The sequence below is a fragment of the Rhinatrema bivittatum genome, chromosome 6, assembly GCF_901001135.1.
Source record: "Rhinatrema bivittatum chromosome 6, aRhiBiv1.1, whole genome shotgun sequence".
Taxonomy (NCBI): domain Eukaryota; kingdom Metazoa; phylum Chordata; class Amphibia; order Gymnophiona; family Rhinatrematidae; genus Rhinatrema; species Rhinatrema bivittatum.
In genome coordinates, this window is record NC_042620.1 from 207,078,565 (window position 1) to 207,099,284 (window position 20,720).

The 20,720-nt window shown below is 42.2% G+C and overlaps 1 protein-coding gene across 5 annotated transcripts in view; it reads right to left on the minus strand.

The window, feature by feature from the left end:
* The window catches only part of COL6A3 (collagen type VI alpha 3 chain), a 385,613-nt gene that overhangs the window by 292,107 nt on the left and 72,786 nt on the right, over positions 1–20,720 (minus strand). For 4 of the 5 annotated variants that reach the window (XM_029606488.1, XM_029606487.1, XM_029606490.1 and 1 more), the window contains 2 exons: positions 13,752–14,354; positions 254–859 (listed from right to left, as the gene is read on the minus strand). In XM_029606488.1, the coding sequence (XP_029462348.1) occupies positions 254–859; positions 13,752–14,354 (1,209 nt within the window). The remainder of the gene's footprint in view (positions 1–253; positions 860–13,751; positions 14,355–20,720) is intronic. The other variant, XM_029606489.1, reaches the window with a different exon arrangement.

Here is a 20,720-nt window from a genome sequence, read left to right on the forward strand (position 1 = left end):
ACTGTAACATATATTCTCTGTCTCTGAAATATATTGATAAGGCATGGAACCTAAGGCAATGTCCAATATATAAAGAAAAAATTCACTGTAATAGGATTCCATTGATTATCAATAGTTTAATGGAAAAAACAGTGAATACTGTATACTTATAGTAACTGTAAGCATTGCCAGATGTTAGTCAACCATATTGTATGACTATGGACAACCATAGCAAATACCATAGCCACCATAATACTGTATTATGTCTTCTTACCTGAATAAGAAGGAGCTGATTGTATTAGGGTTATTACGTTGTCTTTGGTAATTTCATTTACCCTCTGCGAAATCTGCTGTTCTACGGTTTTCAGTTGATCAAAGTCAGGAACAGCAACAGCAAAATCTGGGATCAGAGAAATGGTTTGTAACTCTTTAATATCAGCATTCTTAGCTCCAATGGCAAAGGGCACAACTCCACCAGTCTTCAGAGCAGCTGAAGGCCTCCTTACATCATCCCTTGATTTTCCAGCTGTCAGCAGAATAAGGAACTGAGGGACTCCTTCTGCTGCTCTGCTCCCTGCTTGGCTAGTGAAAATATTCTGAGTTACATAGTTCAAGGCTGCACCAGTGTTGAGTGAAGATCCTCCCAGCAGAGATAGGCGCCGAATTGCATTGAGCACTCCTAGACGGTCTGAGTGTGTATTTAAATAGAAATTGACTTTGGCATCATCACTGTATTGGACCACAGCAATTCTCACTTTGTCTTGACCCACATCAAGGTTTTCAACCACGCTTACCATAAAACTGACCATCAAACTTAAGTCTCTCCCAACGTCATCAGAGCTATCAAGTAGAAACACAATATCCTTCTTGTTGCCATCACCTATTGATGTTTTTCCAGGTTGAGAGGAGAAAGAATTGTGTACAAAACAAATGTAAATTAGTACAACTGATATCCAAACATGCACATATAAAAAGAGTTAGAAATGTAGCTACCTGCTTAGGGTCAAAATACAAAGGAGGTAATTTTCAAAGGAGTTATAGAGTAAATATAACATACTATCATAGCAATTTTAAAAATCCCACTTATGCGCAGAGAGGATAACTTTAAAAGGTGTGCATGCACAACCTTATACACATGGATATGGGTGTACACAAATGTGCTATAGTATTTTATAAAAAGCGTATATGATGCATGTGTATATTTGCAGAGGAACATACGTATGTATGTAGGTTACCACACATATTTCTGCAATCTATTAAAACCACGTATATCAATGCAGTGAGTGCAGCTATCTCTGAAAAGCACTATGTGTCCATCTAAATAGTAATTTTTGGACTTATCTGGTTACATCAGTTAATAAGAAAAATAAAATGAAAAGCGCCATTTATCAGATAAATTGATATCTGTCCATCTAAGTAGTGGTAAAGGCACTACTTAGCCAGATAAGTTGGAATTTAGTCAGTAAGTGTATGCAAATAAAATATCTGCATATTTGCAATTTGATTTTTAAAAGATATGCGAATAGATTTTACTCATGTTATTTACATGCATTCACCCCACTAAGTCAGCTTTTACACACGTTAGTCAGGATTTTGTAACCTGCATGCAGCAATGAAATAACCAGTTTTACCAATTAGTCCAGCAGTTTGCCTAGTCCATTTGGCTCTTCAGTATGAAGACCCCATGTTACCCAGACCCTTCACCCAGTCATTTTTCACTTTTAAGATGTTTACAATCACATATACCAGATGTTGAGCAGAAGTAAATATATGCAAGTATAAAAGACTTAGGCGTGTCACTTTGGCAGGTTATAAAAGAGCATCTCATGCGTGTTAATGTTATCCCCTCCTTGGCGTGCTCCTGGGATGCCCTTTTTTGATATGTGCAAATTTACTCACAATCCCTGATTTATGCACGTATGTTGCGGTTTCTAAAACAGCATATACTTGCTTATATGCTATTTTACACTCATGTGTGCTATCTTTTACACGCACATCGTTTGAAAATTACCTCCATAGATTATACCCATGTAAGTTTTTCCATAATTTTATAACAGATCATTTCCATGGAAAAAGTACTATTTTACCTATGGAAAGTCATTTGAAAATTATCCTTTTTTTTTTTGTGGCTTCATAGTAATAAGACAGTCCAAGGTATCCAACAAAACATTCATGGCTTCAGCAAATATTTAAGATAAGGGCATTATACATGATAAAATTGTAATAATTCACACATCTTAGTTATGTTTTTTTATTTTTCCATTGTGAACTTCCTTATTACATTCAAGAAACAGAGTTTTGGGACAATTGCAATCTAACCATGCACATTTTTGGCCTTCTACAATCAGCTCAAACTGTTCTGATAGATCCTATTTTTAATCTTTGGGTACTAAAAAAAGTCCAACACAAAATATTTAACAGAAAACTGTCAATTGCTAAGATTTTACACCAATAAAATAGAAGCAGTGAAAAATAGCCTCTTTTTCATCAGGATGACAATGTACTGTATTTTGAAATTGACAGATGGTTCTATAACAGATTTTATTTTAGATACAATCTACAGTGGTGATAACCATTAATAGGTGTTCTTTACAGGAAGTGCTTAAGAATGTCATATGCCAATGCCAATGACATTACATGCCATTTTTCAGCTGAAGTGCAAATTTCGAAAGTTATGGGGTAATTTTCAGAACTAATTGCACATTTAAAATGCAGTTTTATGCATATAAATGGGCTTTTTGAAAATTACCTTGAAGTGTGCATAAAAATACACACATAAGTGATCTTGCACATACTTTTATGTATTCTGAATGGAGTTGGAAGCAGGGAAACCATTTACATGCATACTTTCAATTTTTGAACATTTGCACGAAAGTTTATTGATATACATTTACACTTGCTCCCAAGCAGGCATAAATGTTTGTGCCCCCATACCAAGCAGGGCTCCGCATACATCCTCTAATTTTTAAAGCAGACTTATGTACATAAATCCACTTTGAGTTCGGGAAGAATTTCACATATACTTCCTACATGTGAATTTCAGCTCTACACAGGCTGTTGTAAAATTACTCCCCCTATACATAATTTTGGAAGTTATGTACAGAAGCTCCACAGCATCAGAAAATTTGACACTCATAAACGGGAACTTTTAGACAGGCACACAGGCGCACATGTGCATGCGTTTGCCGGCTATTTTATCACATACACACTTATGCGTGCACGTTATAACAGAGACTGAGTGCATGCAATTTGAAGTGGGTGTGAGCATGTGCATGCAAATCCCGCTTCCATTGTGCATGTGGAGAGATTTTAAAAGGGGCGCGCATCTACACCATTGCAACTTTCACCAGTTCATCCCCAGTTCACCCAGGCAAGGAATAGGACTTCCAACCCCCAATAATTTAATAGCCTCCCTTTCCCCCTGTTAGCACCATCCCTTAAAACCCCTTTGACTAGCCTAGAATTTTTTTAATTTTATGTCTTACATGCCACTCATAGCAGTTATAAAGTTACATGGCAGGGGACACTGACATATGTACACGCACATCTTTTGGCCTTCTCCTGACTCGCCCACATACCGCCCAGACCATGTCCATGTCCTGTCCCATTTTCAAAACTTTTGACTTATGCATGTAGTGCATAAGTCACTACATGCATAAGCTACATGGGTAGCTTTTAAAATCTGCTCGGCGCAAGGCTCAACTTGTATACGTAATCGTATCTCCCAGTTTTGGAGCACGTAGGGCTTTTAAAATTCACCTTATATTGACTATACTGGATGCAGTAAGATCACATTTATTATCACATTGGAATCCAAATATGTGCCTATTTTTTCAATGCCGTAGAACTTATGTATGTAAATTGATCAGCAATGAAAAATTAAAAGGTGAATTTTAAAAGCTGGATGTGTGGTGAAATTAGAAGATGGGCACACATCTAGCACATGTAGAGTAGGGGCTCACCTGAGCACCAGTGATCATCAGATGGTATGGTTCGATATTGCGAATAGGATACAGAGATGTCACACTAAGACCCGAGTTTTGAATTTTACAAATACGGACTTTGTCAAAATGGAGACTTACCTGGAAGAAGAATTGGAACATTTAGAGAAATTGGGTGAGGTGGAACAATAGTGGGCCTAATTAAAAGGAGTTATTACAACAAATCATATGTTAGAAAAGTAAACAAGAGTAAGAGGAACAAGAAACTGATCTGATCCTCTAAGGAGGTGGCTGAAAAAATAAAGGCAAAAACAACAGCTTTCAAAAAGTATGGAGGATCCCAAAAAAAGGAAACACAGGGAAGAACATCTGTTAAAACTGAGGGAGACAAAAACAGAAATAAGGAAAGCAAAAGGTCAAGCAGAAGAAAGGATTGCTAAAGAGATAAAGCAAGGCAACAAAACATTTTTTAGGTATTTCAGAGAAAGAAGGGAGGCCAGAAGTGGAATCGTGAAAGTGAAAGGTGACACGGAGCAATGTGTAGAGAAAAACAAAGAAATATTAAACAAATACTTCAGTTCGGTGATCACCGAAGAAGACCCTCGAGATGGACCATTGCTGGTTGACTATACCATAAATGGAGATGGGACAGATAGAACTGCATTTACAGAAGAGAATGTATAGGAAGAGCTATGCAAACTGAAACTGGACAAGGCCATGGGGCCGGATGAGATAAATCCCAAGATACTGAAGGAGCTCAGAGATATGCTGGCAGATCCACTGAAGAACCTGTTCAATAGATCCCTGCAAACGGGAGTGGTGCCATGGGACTGGAGAAGAGCAGTGGTGGTTCCGCTTCCCAAGAGTGGTAGCAGAGAGGAGGCTGGAAACTACAGGCCGGTTAGACTCACCTCGGTAGTGGGAAAATTAATAGAAACTCTGCTGAAGGAAAGGACAGTGAACTATCTACAATCAAGAGGATTGCTTCACCTGACATAGGACCTTCCCCTGGTGAATCCATCCTATCAGACAAATCTGATTGATTTTTTTGATTGAGTGACTAGAGAATTGGACTGAGGAAGAACACTCAATGTGATCTACTTGGATTTCAGCAAAGCTTTTGATACAGTCCCACATAGAAGCTAACGAATAAAATGAGAAGCTTGGAATTTGTTGCCAGAGAATGTGGTTCGTGCAGTTAGTATAGCTGTGTTTAAAAAAGGATTGGATAAGTTCTTGGAGGAGAAGTCCATTACCTGCTATTAAGTTCACTTAGAGAATAGCCACTGCCATTAGCAATGGTTACATGGAATAGACTTAGTTTTTGGGTACTTGCCAGGTTCTTATGGCCTGGATTGGCCACTGTTGGAAACAGGATGCTGGGCTTGATGGACCCTTGGTCTGACCCAGTATGGCATTTTCTTATGTTCTTATTGGGAATGAGTGCCAAGGTGCTGGTGTGGATTACAAACTGGTTGACCGATAGGAGATAGCGTGTAATGATAAATGGAAACTACTCTGAAGAGAGAACTCTGTTAAGTGGAGTGCCACAGGGATCGGTGTTGGGACCAGTTCTGTTTAATATCTTTGTGAATGACATTGCAGAAGGGATAGAAGGTAAAATGTGTCTATTTGCGGATGATATTGCAACAGAGTGGCATGCCTGAAGGAGTACAGAGAATGAAAAGTGATTTAAGAAAGCTTGAAAAGTGGTTGAAGATTTGGTAACTGGGATTCAATGCCAAGAAGTGAAATGTCATGCATCTGGGTGCAGTAATCCAAAAGAGCTTTATGTGATGGGGGTGAAAGTCTGGTGTGAATGGACCAAGAGGGGTAATAGTGTCTGGTGATCTGAAGATGGCGATGCAATGTGACAAGGTGATAGCTAAAGCCAGAAGAATGCTGGACTGCATAGAGAGAGGAATAACCAGTAAGAAAAAGGAGATGATAATGCCCTTGTAGAAGTCCTGGGAGGCCTTACCTGGAGTACTGTGTTCAGTATTGGAACCCGTAACTCACAAAGGATAGAGATAGGATGGAGGTGGTCCAGAGAAGGGCAACCAAAATGGAGTGGTGTCTGTATCGAAAGACTTATGAGGAGAGGCTGAAGGATCTTAATATATTTACTCTGGAAGAGAGGAGGTGCAAGGGAGATATGATACAGACCTTCAGATACCTAATAGAATTTAATGATGTACGAACTTTGAACCTTTTCCATTGGAAAGAAAACAATAGAACTAGGGGTCACAAAATGAAACTCAAGGGACGACGACTCAGAACCAATGTCTGGAAATATTTCTTCACGGAGAGGATGGTGGATGCTTGGAATGCCCTTCTGGAGTATGTGTGAAGACAAAAACAGTGAAAGAATTCAAAGGGATAAACACTGTGGATCTCTAAAAGGCTAGAGGATGGAAATGAAGAAATGTGAGCAGAGGGTTAACTTGCTGGTGAGGCAGTTATTACGCTTAGCAGAAGGCAAGGAGATTATTACCCTTAACTAATAAGCCTTGATGCGTTTAATGCAACTGAAACATCGCTCCCCAAGAGGAAAAAAAGAATTGGATTTAGAAAACAGAAGGCCCCTACTTCTACAGTCTAGGATCCTGAGATACAGACATAAGGGTAAAAGCATAGGATTGCTTCTGCAGCCTAGTCCTAAAGGAAATGAAGAAAGCATGTAGGGGGTAACTTACTGGTGCAGTGGTTACTACCCTTAACAGAAGGCATGGAAATTACTATTCTTAACCAATAAGCCTTGATGCATTTAATGCAACTGGCACATTGCTCCCCACTTCGACGGCAAGAGGAGAAGGGGAATTGGATTCAGACAATAGCTAAGAGAGCCCCAACTGCTACGATCTGGGGTACTCATACTCAGGCATAGGGGAAAAAGCACAGGACTGCTTCTATGGCAAACTCCATAAGCAATGCATGTCAAGAGCATTGTCTGAATTTTCAAGAAAGCTCATCACTGGGTAAAAATTGTTGCTAGTTGAAATTTTTATGGGCTATCATAAAGCTTGGGATAATTGCATGGAGTGGCAGTTACTACCTTTAAGAGAAACATGGGGGTAGTCTGCACGGAATGGCAGTTGCTACCAGGGAAACTTGCTAGGCAAACTGAATAGACCAGTTGGTAGGGATGTGAATCGTTTTTTGACGATTTAAAATATCGTCCGATATATTTTAAATCATCAAAAATCATTAGAGGCGATATTTAATAGGAATTCCCCCGATTTATCATCAAAAATCGTAAATCGGGGGAAGGGGGAGGGCGGGAAAACCGGCACACTAAAACAACCCTAAAACCCACCCTGACCCTTTAAAATAAATCCCCCACCCTCCCGAACCCCCCCAAAATGCCTTAAATTACCTGGGGTCCAGTGGGGGGGGGTCCCGGTGTGATCTTTTACTCTCGGGCCTCCGGTGCGTTGTAGAAATCGCGCCGGCACTACCTTTGCCCTGTCATATTGACAGTCTTGTGGGGGTCAGGAGGCCCCCCCAAGCTGGCCAAAAGTCCCTGGGGGTCCAGCGGGGGTCCGGGAGCGATCTCCTACACTCCTGATGTCGGGGGACAAAAAACAAAATGGCGCCGGCGCTACCTTTGCCCTGTCATATGACAGGATACAATACTTGTGGCAATTTATCTAATATATCACACAACAACAATATTCAATAATACATAGTGACATATAAATATATTTCTCAATCTTTATTGATGAAAAAAATATATTAAAAAATCCCAACCAATTTTCTCTTAAATATACCCCGGATCACCACATTTAAAAATTCACCAAACACTTTCACATCTCACTCATTCAACACATTCACACGTCAATTTATGCAAAAAACAATTTGTGCAAAAAAAATTTTTGAAATTCACATTAGATATACAGCAGATATTCCATATTTCTTTGATAAGCAGAAAAGAGTCCAATTTCACCAAGATTCTTCTTTGTTCCCAGAACGTCAAATACTTCAATATATCTTTATCCTCTCGACATGTTTCGCCTCTCTTCAGGCTTCTTCAGGAGAGCTTTTATAAAGTCTCCTACTGCTTATATCCTCGTCCTCAATTGTTATCCAAAGGAATAGTTTTTCTGAACGTCCCAGCTAATCCCTCTCGGACGTGCAGCAGATATCCCCGACTCTTATTTCACATCATTTTTAAATGCATCTCACTTCACCTTTTCTTTGTTTCAGCAAAAAACGCCGTGACCAAACCGTGACCAAAAAACGCCGTGACCAAACCTTCAGAAAACGTCAAAACCGAGTGAGTCAACGGACTCACTCGGTTTTGACGTTTTCTGAAGGTTTGGTCACGGCGTTTTTTGCTGAAACAAAGAAAAGGTGAAGTGAGATGCATTTAAAAATGATGTGAAATAAGAGTCGGGGATATCTGCTGCACGTCCGAGAGGGATTAGCTGGGACGTTCAGAAAAACTATTCCTTTGGATAACAATTGAGGACGAGGATATAAGCAGTAGGAGACTTTATAAAAGCTCTCCTGAAGAAGCCTGAAGAGAGGCGAAACATGTCGAGAGGATAAAGATATATTGAAGTATTTGACGTTCTGGGAACAAAGAAGAATCTTGGTGAAATTGGACTCTTTTCTGCTTATCAAAGAAATATGGAATATCTGCTGTATATCTAATGTGAATTTCAAAAAAAATTTTTGCACAAATTGTTTTTTGCATAAATTGACGTGTGAATGTGTTGAATGAGTGAGATGTGAAAGTGTTTGGTGAATTTTTAAATGTGGTGATCCGGGGTATATTTAAGAGAAAATTGGTTGGGATTTTTTAATATATTTTTTTCATCAATAAAGATTGAGAAATATATTTATATGTCACTATGTATTATTGAATACTGTCATATGACAGGGCAAAGGTAGCGCCGGCGCCATTTCTACAACGCACCGGAGGCCCGAGAGTAAAAGATCACACTGGGACCCCCCCTCTGGACCCCAGGTAATTTAAGGCATTTTGGGGGGGGGTTCGGGAGGGTGGGGGATTTATTTTAAAGGGTCAGGGTGGGTTTTAGGGATGTTTTAGTGTGCCGGTTTTCCCGCCCTCCCCCGATTTACGATTTACACGATATTTAAAAAAACAAAACCACGACGATCCGATTCCCTCCCCCCCCAGCCAAAATCGATCGTTAAGACGATCGATCACACGATTCACATCTCTACCAGTTGGTCTTTTTCTGCTGTCATTATTGTGTTACTATGTTATGTGCGTGTCCACCTGATTTTATAAAGTGGGCGGATGCGCGCACATTTCGCATTGTAGGAAAAAGGGGCGTGGTGTGGGTTTGGTGTGGGCAGTGCATAGGCAGGGTATGGGTGTTCTGGGACAGGAGGCCAAAGAGATGTGCACACAAGTACCTACGCACCTGGGTGTCTACCAAAATCCTGTTCCATGTAACCTTACTTCTGCTCTGGAGGATGTGCAAGTTAAAAAATATATATACATAGGCATCCCTGAGAGGTTTGAAGGGCTGAGGTAACTGGGGGGACTGCAGGCTAAACAACCAGGGGGGGGTTGGGAGGACTTAGGGGAATACTGGTTGAACTGGTGGATGAACTGTTAAACTGATCATGGACTGGATGTGTGCCTGTTATAAAATTCCCTCACTTACGTGACTCAGAGCTGACTTTACGCTGCTAGGTGTGCACAATCAGGTGCACACATACACATGCCTAGGCTATTTTATAACATACGCTCATATATGTGCACTTGTTATAAAATTGCTGCATCTTTAGATGTGCGCCACCGCACACGCATATATGTGCACCCGTGTACCCATTTGAAAGTGACTATCCCTGCATGTAAGCTGAGAAAAAGATCATGAATAGAAATTTGCTAGGGCATACACACAAACACATGCGGTATATTTCTTGAACACACATTACCTCCTTCTCCCTTACACACATACAACACACAAACAAAACACAATCCCTTTCTGACACATACACGCACACATACAAACAGCAACAGCAGCCATCTTATCAACAAATATAAACACAGACATACACACACACATAAAAATGAATGCTACCTCAAAAATGCATATACACAAAGAGGCCAATATTCAGTAGAGCATGTGTGGACAAAGTTAAGCAGACTAATGTGGGCAGATATTCTACAGATATTTTGCTGCATTTATCTGGATAAAAAGGCAGCTGAATATCTGGCTAAATCTAATTGGCCAAAATATGGCCAGTTAAATTTATGTTGCGTGCCCCGGCCATGGCAGGCCTGCGACTGGGCCTATTCACCTCCGGCGCCCAGCTCCTGGACCTGGCCTGACCTCACTGGCAGCGGTAGGCAGCCACCTGTGCTCCCACACCCCCACTGCCTCCTTGGGCGCTCCCAGTTGCTCCGTGGACCCCTCCAGCTCCCAGCAGGTCTCCTCACATGTGCCGTGGGGAGATGCCGCCATCCAGCGTCCTGTCTCCTCCTAGGTGCGTGTGCGCACGTCCCGTCGGCCTTTAAAGGGGCTGCGGCAGGAAACTAACCCGTGGCCCTGGATGATGACATCATCGGGCCCCGCTATTTAAGGCAGGGCCCGCTACTCACTCCTTGCCTTGGCAACAGGCCTCTATGCTAGTCGTGTGCTTAGTTGCTTGTTCCTGGTTCCTGTTTCCGACCTTGTTCCTGGTTCCAGTTCCTGACTCCGAACCAGGTACTTACCTTGCCCTACATCTTGGATTGATGTTTGGCTTTGACCCTTGCTTCATTGGACTATGCTCAGGACAGACTACTGGCTTTGACCCTTGCTTCGTTGGACCTCGCTCTCTACTGCCGCCTGCCCTGACTCCAGCCTGTTCTCAGCCACGCCTCCAGCATCTCCTCGGACTTGGCTTTCTTAGGCTTCGGCCTCTCCGATCGACCCCAGCAAGTTAATTATAATCAACAACATTCCTCTCCTTACATTATTAACTCCGGCGTCCCTCAAGGTTCATCTCTCCCTCCCATTCTATTCAACATATATCTTCTTCCTCTATGCAATATTCTATCCTCTCTCAATCTACAATTCAAAATATATGCAGACGATATCCAATTTTTTGTTCCATATAAAACTTCATGGTCAGCCACTCTATCTCTGGTTTCCCTTTACCTATCTACTATTAATTCCTGGCTTTCTCACAATCGATTAAAACTAAACCCTTCAAAAACTGAACTTATACATTTATCCTCCATTTCCGATTCCTCACTAGGTCCACCATCGCATTTGACAATTAACAATATTACTATTCCCATAATGCGTTCTGCCACAAGCCTTGGTGTAACCATAAATTCAGACCTTTCTTTAAAACAACACATTTCTTCACTTACAAAAATTTTTTTTTATAAATTACGACTTCTAAAACATCTCCGTCCTTTACTCTTTTACCGAGATTACAGAACCATCCTTCAATCTCTAATCTTCTCCGGTCTAGACTACTGCAATGCTCTCTATCTAGGATTACCAGACTCCTCACTCTATCCACTCCAATTGATCCAAAATCCCGCAGCCCGGATATTAACCAGAACCTCTCCTCGCCATCATATTACTCCTATTCTACAATCTTTACATTGGTTACCCATAAAGTTTAGAATAAAATACAAAATTCTCTCCACATTCATAGCTTAATTCATAATCATACATCCACCTGGCTCTGCTCACTATTACGGATTTATAAACCGACACGACACTTAAGATCACTCAATCAAAATCTATTAGATATTCCTTCACCCAAACAAGCCAGATTAGATCTCACCAGAAAGAGATCTTTTCAATAGCCGGACCAATACTTTGGAATTCATTACCAAATCCTTTACGCTCAATATCTAACCTTTCTCACTTTAAAAAATCCCTCAAAACTCATCTTTTCCAACTTGCATTCAATATTTCATCTAATTAAATTGTTAATATTCAATCTACACCCACAGAGCTACTTACACCTTCTATAACCTTTATTCCATACATATTTTTAACTGACATATCCTTCCCTTCCCCTCCCCCGTACCTTCAATATAACTTTCATATTTCTTATTATTCTCACCTTACCCATTCCCCCTGAAATAATAAGCCCCATGGCATCAAATTTATTTTTATTTATAAAAGGCTTCAAATGCTAGCACTCTGACTAGCCATTGATTATTTTATGTATATTTTAAAAATTCATTTATTTTTGATTATTTTATGTTTTATTTTATCCTTGTAAACCGTTTTGACAAAAATTTATTTTTAAAAAAACAGTATATAAATGCTTTCAAATAAAATAAATAAATAAATAAATAGTGCCTGGGCTTCCCTCATCTTTGTTTTCTGGTCTGTCTTGCCCGCCTGGGCTTTCGAACTCCTGCCTCGTCCGGATCACTGTCTTGGCCCACCTGATACCTCTGCTGGTCCCTGGCTACCTGCTTTGAACACCTATCTACCATACGGAGGCCCACTTAAGACCAGTTAGCCCCGGCACCCAAGGGCTCAACCTGTGGGGAACAAGGGCCGGTATTGGCAAAGCTCCAGTCGGCTTCCATTTCCCAGTCTGCTCTGCCTCCCAACGCTGAGGACCTGTGGGGGTTACCCTACAGGTAGCGCCAACCCCATCTCAGGCCAAGGATCCACCACCAGCATAACAATTTAGCCCACTGAAACCTCATCCCCTAATCTGTGCAAGCTAGTTCTGAAAATTAGCACCAACTGTTTAAGTCCCCCACACCCTTGGACATCTTGCTTCAACCCCAGTAGCTTGATTATGCCCTGTACCTCCGGATATTGGCAGCCTGATAAAAACAACAGATATCCCACACTTCCTGAATATTGGCAGCCAGAGGAAAAAATAGTTAGAACCCCACACACATCCCACATCCCACCCTGACCACTGCTACCTTAGCCTAGGCAGAAAATCTGCTTATGCAGCTGGCAAGAAAGAGGTATTCACTTTCTTCCTCCCTTCTCCAACATGAGGTTTCTATTGCTGATGTAGGAGGTGCTATCCTACAACTAATTTCTATTCATTGATTCACTTCACTTTGAAAAAAAAGAGACCAATCCCTGTTCAGAATTAGGATACCAATCCCTTGCCCCTTGTTATTCAGCAAAAATCAGGAGACTGCTTCCACCATGCTTCTAATCTGGCCTTCTTTTGTCTGGGTAATTATTTTTTCCCAAAGCAATCTTGTGTAGAAAAAATGAATCCAGACCAAGAGGTATATTTTTTAAAGGGCAACATTCATGCAGGTAAAACCCAATTTTATCTTTGCATATTTTCTGAATATGGACCCCAAACCCTCAAACGTGCACACAAATGCACCCACAACCCATAGCCTCCCTTTCCAACACAACCACACAGAGCATCTTTCACACAAAGAACCACCTACAACTTTTTCCTCTTGGCCCCTGTAAAAACCAAAGTCTCACCATTGCCACATGCACAAACAAAGCTCTTCTATGTCTTGGAAACACACATTTTGGAAATATGCACTTATTGTAAAGAACACCTTTGGAAATATTGTGTACTTCATGGAGTACATCTTGTTTTACCCCATGGCTTGCTTGCTGATTATCATCATAGTGTATTACTGGAGAACATTGTCACTATAGCAAATCACTACAAGGTTGCAGCGAGGTGGTCATAATAGTAAGATGCTGCTTGCTGAATCATGATGCTACAGCAGAAGCAGGCATCACAAAGACTGGTAGGTATCTCCAGTTTAAGACTACTGTAACATAATCTGATGCATCCAGCAACAGAGCCAATGATATCTTTAAAAGAACTGATAAAAAAAGAAAACAAAATAGACTTATCAAAGTGAACGTTAAGGAAGGCAAATATTACCTGTAGAGACGAGTGGAATTTCTTCCACACCTCCACTAACATAGGTGGTTAAAGGTTTAATCATTTCCTGTGGCAAAGTAATCAAGGAACTGAAATCATCCGTAAGATACACCATGCTGGGGTTAAATGCAATCTGCTCCAACTGAGACTTTTCGGCATTCCTAACTCCAACACAAAATGTCAAAATCCCAGCTCGAGCTAAAGCATTGGATGCTTGTACATGTGGATCATCGGATCCCCCTGCTGCTAGTAACACCAAGATCTGTGGAACATTTTCATTGATCCTGCTGCCACCAGCTTCAGTGAAGAGGTTTTCAAGGGCAAATTGGAGTGCAGCACCAATGTTCAGTGCTGTCCCCCCTTTAAGTCTTAATTGTCCCACACGGGCTAACACATCTGATTTGTCTGAGAATGCATCTAAAAGGAATTCAGTTTTGGGAGTGTCACTATATTGTGCTACACCAATTCGTATCTTATCTTTCCCAACATCAAGGTTGTTAATTAAGCTCACAAGAAAGTTGCGCACAAATGGGGCGTTGGCATTTCCAACGTTGACCGATCCATCCAAAAGAAAGATGATATCCCTTTGGTTAATTACTTGAACTGCAGTGGAGTACAGAAAACAATTAACATGACATCACAGCAAATTGAGCATGGCAAGAATTTTGTGCATGTGTTTACATTGCGTAGACACATATCAATATATTTCCAGTAAGTGAAGAAGCAAGAAACAAAATAAATAAAGTGTCCATCCCCACAAAACACAACAGCGAAGATTCTTTGTCCCTATTTGCTGCTTAGATGTTTAGTTAGAAAAAACAGCTAAGGTCAAATAATGGGATTTATCTTAAAAACTAATAAGTATTTGGTTTGATTTATTATTTCTGTTCCTGTCATGTTTTTTGCCAAATTAAATTTTGGAGGGCTTTTTTTTTTTTTAATTTGGGGAGATTTTTAGGTTACTCATTTTGGCAACTAGCACATACTATTTGCAAGTTGGGTGCATGAACAGAAAAACATTTCCATTCAGTTTTGGTTCTGTTTCCGGTTTCGATCAGTTCAATTGTCTTGTATCAGAATCGTATTCATTTCATCTGTGTCATTTGTTGCCATTAAAATCAATGAGGGAAAAAATGAATTCTGTTTTTGACTGTAACTTTGGGGTTTTTCATTCAAGTGTAATGAAATTTGCCAGTGGCAGGCATCAGCAGCAGAGACGTCAGCAGCCCAAAACACCAAAAGTGGCATGAATATCCAACAGCACAAAAAAGGGGAAAGACACCAACAGTGACATGATCAGCCCAAGTAAAGCAGCACATATAATCGCATTAACACTCTAAAGCACAAAAAGAGGGGCAGAAAAGCACAAACAGTGGCATGAACATCCCAATACAACATAAGAGGGACAAAGACACGAGCAGTGGCATCAACACCCTAAGGCATAGAGTAAGAGGGATGGCAGGAAGCACACTAGGTGCTGCTTCAAGCCGCGTTGGTGTTCTAATACGCGTAAAACCCAATAATTTGCAAGGCTCAGCCCTGGTACCCTCCCCTATTACAATGGCCTTCTTTGGGTGTGACTTGCATGCATGAAAAATGCAAATGCATGCTAAGAAGGTCATTAATAGGCAATTTGATGTAAATATTGTATTGTGGCTGATCGAGAAAGTAGTCAGCCACAATAAATTAACACCTTTTAAAAAAGCAGTAAATGTGTTGCGGGAGCCCCGGTACCCTAACACGAGTCCCAAGGCTCCCGTGTACATTTAAATTGGCCTAGATCTGATCCCTGGACCTTGCCCCTATTTCAAGATAGGGCCAAGATCAGGGCAGCATCATTTCGAATAATGGTGTCAACTGCGCAGTGTAGGGGGACCCTGGCCCCATCGCTGGACCATATTCATAATTGTAAGGTTTGAGAGGTGCGGGAGAGGGGTCAGGAGGTAGGGAGAGGTGGGGATTCCCTGAACTCCATTTTTGGAAATTCACCCCTTTGGGGGAAGGGGGAGGGAAACTCTACCACCCCCCCCCCCCCCCAAGCTGAGGTGTTTATTGGGATGTGGGCCCTTGAACCCCCAATTGTTTTTTTTTACACATTTCTTTTTGGGGGGGGGGGGGGCTGTCACCGTACATGAACTGGACACAATTTTTTTTATATGAAGGAGTTGGGACCACTTTGAGTAGAGGCCCCAGATTGAGCCGGTGGCCAGCCCTGACCCTTGGCTCAAGCTTTTCTTTAGCCATGGCACTTGTATTTTTTTAAGTTCCGGCCCTTTAGGGTGGCGGTGGTGCCTTGAGGTTGTGGCTGCCATTGCAGCTAAAGGGATGCTCGCCGCATTCTTTTGTTGTGCGGTGTTATGCCATGAGATAAAAGAACATCCATAGAGCCGCAATCCTTTTTGGGGGGAGGAGCCCCACTATCACGGTGACATCCCCCTCCCCCCCTCCCCCACCCCAACTATGATAGTGGGACCTCGCCATGAAAAAAAATTGAGGCTTTGTGGCTCTAGGCCAGAGTGGGATGAAGACCTTACGGTATAGAGTGATGGGTATGGAAGCAAGCACAGTGACATTAACACCCAAAACACTGAGTAAGGGGTAAGACAGAAAAAAGTGTGGCAATAACCACTTAACCAAGAGAGCAAGCAAGGCGCTGAAGCAGGTCAGGTAGGAGCAGGCAGAATGGTGACAAGATCATGAGGCATCCAGGGAAAGGCAGGGGAAGAGTGGGAGTTTTCTTTTTTTTTTTGTTTTCAGAGTCAAAACCCCACAGTAGAACCAAGAGAGCAGAAGAGTAGTGGGAGCAGGCTGGGCAGCAGTAGAAACAAGAGTGACAACAAAACAGGGAGCTGAACTAAAAGAGAGGTGGGGCAGGCTAAGCAACAAGAGTGGCAACTAGTTACAACTCTGAGGCCAAAGGTCACTGAGGCAGCAAGTCATTGAGGCCAAAAAGTGTAGCTGTACACTCAATCCCTCTACAACTCACATGGAAATTCAGGGAAACCCAGCAAAGGAGATGATGTTAAGGAAGAGCAGCTTTTCCATCAACTCTAATGTCAGCCATGAATAATGTAGACTCATGATATCCTCAGTCATTGAGAATACACATTCACTAGGCATGCTGCTTGTGGGTATGAAAGGAAATGCTGGGTGACCTTGGCAAGATCTGGCCAGAATGTGTTCTTCTGTGGCCAGTAAGCGTAGGGGGTCTGCGTCCATGACCTCAGTGGGCTTTCCAAGGTGTCACATCACTGAAGTTTGTGCAAAGGTCTTCTTTGCTGTGGGGATATCTCTTTTATCAAATACTGAATCTTTGGCCTGTAACAGAATAGCCTGTTTTGTGGTGGCTGCAGGCGTGAGAGGAAAGAAGAGTAGTTTTCAGGGAGCTCTTGAGCAACATCCCTATTGTCCCTCTACTTCTGGTGCTCCCATTCTTGTACCCTTGCCAACAGCTTCTCCTACAGTAAGGCAGAGTGATAAACTAGAGGGCAACACACAAGGTGGCCAGAAGGTAAAGATTCATGTTGGTGAGAGGTCCGATTCCTTTCTTCATTTGTTACAGCAAGGAGTCCATGAGCACCAACACCTCTAGTGCCAGTTCCTGTGATCTGTTGTTGAATTCAGATTGCCCATGACATCTTTGAAGAGGTTCAGGACTTGTACCTCTGTGTCAGGTGTAACCAATCCTGATACCCCAAAGGTCTCCTGGTCCAGGTGGTGATCTAGACTGATCTTGGAGTCAGTAGACAGTTTTCAAGAGGTGTCTGTTCCTCCACCAATTTGTGCATCATCAGATAGGTGGAATTCCCCCTGGTGCCTACATCCTGAATAAGAAGGCAGCACAGGTGTCCCAACTGCTGCCTGCTTCTCACAGAGCTGCTGCCTGTCCTTAACTCTCTGGTTAAATTGCCCTGCAATTTTTCTGCATCTCTTTATCACATCCCACAGGATAGCTGCTGCCTTCTTTGCTCCCCAAAGCCATGGCCTCCCTTACTGCTAGATGCAGCATGTGTGCAAAGCATCAGATCCTTGGTAGCCTCCATTGTCCGCTGCATTAATCATGTTGCTTAAAACTCAGATATCGTCATGTGTTCCTGATCTAACCATCGGGCCAACATCATCCATTTTATCACCACTAAGATATAGGCCAAGATATAGCTCTTGTCTGTTACCTGGGAATGTTGCGCAATCCACTCGTATGCTGCTAGAATTTCTGCCTGATCCTGCCTCATCTGACTGCTACCAGTGTGCTGTCAGGGAGAATTAGTTATGGATAGCACTCTAGCTGGTCCATATGTCACTTATAAAATGGATGCTACTGCCCTCTGCTTTAAAGAGCTGTGCCTGCATCTTGACATGGCATTGAGTGTACAAGATCGCCTGCGTACTAACTGTTGCCCTAGATGGAATTTTTAAATTTGGGGTTAAGACATGCAGCAGCCACTTAAATCCCACATTCTCAACCAGGGGCTGGTTGTCCAAGGCAATCACTTCCCCAGTAGTCTATGTTACCACCTTTGTCCTTTGCCTGCCCCTTGCCCTGGGACAGTGATAGGGGACACCACTCCATCTGCTCTATGGTGGTTTGCCACTGATGTGTATGTAAAGGCTTCTGGACTGGAACCTCACTGAGGGAAGAGGCTGGAATGTCAGCTTGGAAGGTGGACTTTCCCTTTTGTTGTGGCTTTCCTCTTCCTGCTGCTGCATTGAGTAGTGGATGGGGGTTCCACACTAGTACCAGCCTTCTATGAACCTGCCACTAACAGAAGATTTGCAAATGATGTGGCATACTACTGTTTCAAAACTGGCCCACTATTTAGTACCGTCCATCTATTAATAGCTTTTCCAAAGTGATTACATTGCATTCTGTAAAAAGCTAATCTTCCATAACTGAAAAGTCAATCATCACCTCTTATGTCATGAGGGAGTAACCTTTCTGGATCCTTGGGTGCTGCTGCAAGGGCTGGGGTTGAGGGCAAACCAAGAGGTAAAAGTACAAGGTATCTCTCACTCTCTTGGCTGCCTCCTGCTCTGGGGGGATAATCATTGCCTTGACATGATTATTTACTGCATCTGAGGCTATGAAATCCATCTGTAGCTATTCATTGGATATCAGGCTAGTACCTAGGTTGTGCAAACCCTCCTTAACTACTAGCTTTTCAGTATCCCATTTGTCTAAATCTTCAGATCACTGACATAATTCATCTGAATCAGTAGTTTCACCATTGATCTGCTGTAGACACAGGTCAGAATGGAACAGGGGACACTGAGCTGGCTTTCACTGACGCTCACCTCGGGTGATCCCATGGCTGCTGCCACCCTGCACCGACTCTTCCTTTCTTTCCCCCTACACCATTCTAAACATGGAGATGGGAGAAGATGGCGGCTGTTCCAGCTTCTCAATCTACCATAGATTTCTAGCTGGTTCCACCCCCCCCCCCCCCTTCTTAATCCCTTCTGAGCTTGCCAGTAGGGCTCCTGGTCCTCACCCTGTGCCTCTCATTATCACCATTGCTACTTGTGGTTGTACTAGGTCTCACTAGACGAAGACTACTCTTCCTCTCCCATTGCCACATTTGCCATTTGATGCTAGTGACAGGATGGAATTTATTCAAACAGATCAATAGTGGGTAAGGGCTTTAAAGGTCAATATTTAGGGACACAGCAAGTAGACAATTTATCCAGCTAAAGTTAACCAGATGAATTGTTGTGGTTATTCAGTGGAAAATTGCTGATTAAGTGCTCTGCTGAATTTAGCCAGATAAAATCCTAGTTATCTTGCTAGCTTTGGGAGTGCTGGATAAGATAAATGGCTAACTCAGAATATTGGAGTTAATTAGATAAATTAGCTAACTTAACTCTTCTCCAGAATGCCCCTGGAACATCTCCAACTTATCCGGCTAATCTTTGTTTGGCTAAACAGCTGAATAAGTCAGACACGTTAAGGTGGTGGGAAAATTAAAATCTGTGGTTTGCCTGGCTAAAGCCTGAACTTAGTAGGCAAACCACCTAAATATTGACCACTTAGTATTACAATCAATGTATAGCCTAGTATACTAGGACTCTAAAGCTTATTTTCTAATTTTGTAATTAACTCTGATATTTTGAAGCAAGGAGCTTCAAAATCTATACCTTCTTTTCTGAGATCCAACAAGGTTTCCCTAAATTTCCATGTGAGTGGAGGAGGACTAAGTGCACAGTTATAGTGAACAAATGTTGCATGTACTTTTTGCCCTTAGTGTCATGCTGTGTTGTAACCAGTTGCCACTCTTGCCCCTGCTGCCCAGCCTGTTCTTCCTGTGTCTCTCTGGATTCAGCACCTTGCAGTGTTGTTGAACCACTGGTACCACCTGGCCTACTCTACTGCTTTTGCCCTACCCTTTCCTTGTGCCCTGCCTCTCTCCTGGTTCAGTACCTTGCTATGTTATTCTGTCACAATTACTGCTTGGCCTGCTCCTGCCCCTCTCATGGTATCTTAGTAAACTCCTGCTGCTGCTGTTACCACTCTGCCCCTCTAAGTGTCCTGGGGTGTTAATAACTACTCTTCTTGATGCCTTACACCACAGTTTATGCCTTGGGGTCTTGATGCCACTGTATTTACTGTCTTCCCCCTCACTCTACTATGGGGAGTTCATGCCACTGTTGCTGTTACTTTGCCTCTCTGACAGTACCTTGTGGTTTTCATTCCATGGCTATTGATTACCTTGGCCACCACTCAATTTGACTCAAGGTGTTCATTCCACTGATGCTGGTGCTATTTTCCATTTTTTGATGCCTTTGAGCCTTCTTGCCACTCTGCCTCTCTTTTGGAGCCTTGCTATATTGCCACTGTTTGCGTTGCTTTGTCGTCATCGTGTGCTTTAGAATATTCAGACCTCTGTTTTGGTTGTTTTGCCCCTATTAGTGAATTGGGCTATTTATGCCACTCTTTGTGCTGCTTTACTTCACTCTTGATGTGCTCTACCCTCG